The sequence below is a fragment of the Sorex araneus genome, chromosome 2 (genome assembly GCF_027595985.1).
Source record: "Sorex araneus isolate mSorAra2 chromosome 2, mSorAra2.pri, whole genome shotgun sequence".
Lineage (NCBI taxonomy): Eukaryota > Metazoa > Chordata > Mammalia > Eulipotyphla > Soricidae > Sorex > Sorex araneus.
Window position 1 is genome coordinate 321,610,083 of NC_073303.1, and position 1,493 is coordinate 321,611,575.

A 1,493-nucleotide genomic window follows, 5' to 3' on the forward strand; every position below is an offset into this window, starting at 1 on the left:
TGGCCTCTTGATGTGGGCTAAGCAGACTCCATGCAAAACAAAGCATGAACAGCAGGTTGTCTGGGGTCATTCAGGAACTCCCAAGGCTGGCACAGTGATGAGGGTCAACACAGGGCTGCAGGGCTGAGTACCAAGGGGTCATCAATACAACCAGAGTCCAGGTCTGCAACACAAAGCCCCAGGGATGTGGAGTTTCCTGGTGACACCCCTAAGATCCCTGCCTTCTTTTCCATCCTAATGACGTCATTTCCTGTTACCACTAAAGATGAACTCTTGTATGCATTCCAGGGAACAAACTTGCCTGCCTAGGCCAGATCTGTGACCCTTGATCAGCTATCTTACTGTAAAACTTTTTGATCACCTAAGAACCCCTAGGCCACTTCCCTGTCCTCCAACTGGTCCTAACTTGCCTCTCTTTGCTCCTGTAGACAAGATCTCGGCATCTTTTGAATCTGTTCATCTTTTCCCTAGCACTGAGCAGTGCCAAGGAAGATACCTTCGGAAAAGTAAAAGGGAAAATAGTGGCCCAGGGGACACGACCAAAAGTGTTGGAGATTAAATTTCACTTGCAAGAGCTCCAGGTTCCCTCTTGAGGGATTGGCTGTTGGCAGGGTTGCTTCTCAGCTTGCGTGTGGTGGAAGTGTCGCAGGGGCTGCATCGAAAGTGTTTGGCGCCATGTCTCACACCATTTTGCTAGTCCAGCCCACCGAGAGGCCAGAAGGCAGAATGTCTGCTGACTATGAATCTGTGAATGAGTGCATGGAAGGTGTTTGTAAACTGTACAAAGAACATCTGAAGAGAATGAACCCCAGCAGCCCCTCTATCACAGACTATATCAGTCAATTGTTTGATTTTATTGATGATCTGGCAGACGCCAGCTGCCCTGTTTACCGAGCTGATACCCAGACATACCAGCCTTACGACAAAGACTGGATTAAAGAAATCTATGTGCTTCTTTGTCTTCAGGCCCAGCAGGATGGGAAATAATTGAGCTGGAAGCATTAGGGGGATGGGGGTAGGCTTGGAATACAGGTGTGTACAGCAAACTCTAGTGGATGTTTTGTATTCTAATAATCTTGTTTCCATTTGGTACAATCTAGCCAGGGTTGAATGTATTGAATGAAATATGATGATCTTGTTCAATCTGAAAACCCAGATTGCCTCCTTCCCTCTCCCTCCCTCCAGGTGATGGCACAGTTAAGTCCTCAAGATAAAATCTTAGTGAAAGACAAATAAGTGTTCTTTAGTTAAAACAAAAGGGGAGGGGCGGAGGCTGGAGCTATAGCATAGCCGGTAGGGCCTTTGCCTTGCACTCAGCCAACCTGGGTTTTTATTCCCAGCATCCCATATGGTCCCCTGAGCACCGCCAGGAATAATTCCTGAGTGCAAAGCCAGGAATAACCCTTGTGCATTGCTGGGTGTAACCCAAAAAGCAAAAAAAGAGCTCCAGGTTCCTTCCCCGGGTCCCTTGTGTCCCCTGAACACCGCAGGGA

At 48.0% G+C, this 1,493-nt stretch overlaps 1 protein-coding gene across 1 annotated transcript; it reads left to right on the top strand.

Annotated features, from left to right (window-relative positions):
* Nucleotides 1–675: 675 nt before the first annotated feature.
* On the top strand, nucleotides 676–987 carry LOC101538560 (enhancer of rudimentary homolog). The gene has a single exon (XM_055129712.1). The coding sequence runs from the start codon at nucleotides 676–678 to the stop codon at nucleotides 985–987; it is 312 nt and encodes a 103-aa protein (XP_054985687.1).
* The last annotated feature ends 506 nt before the right edge of the window (nucleotides 988–1,493 follow it).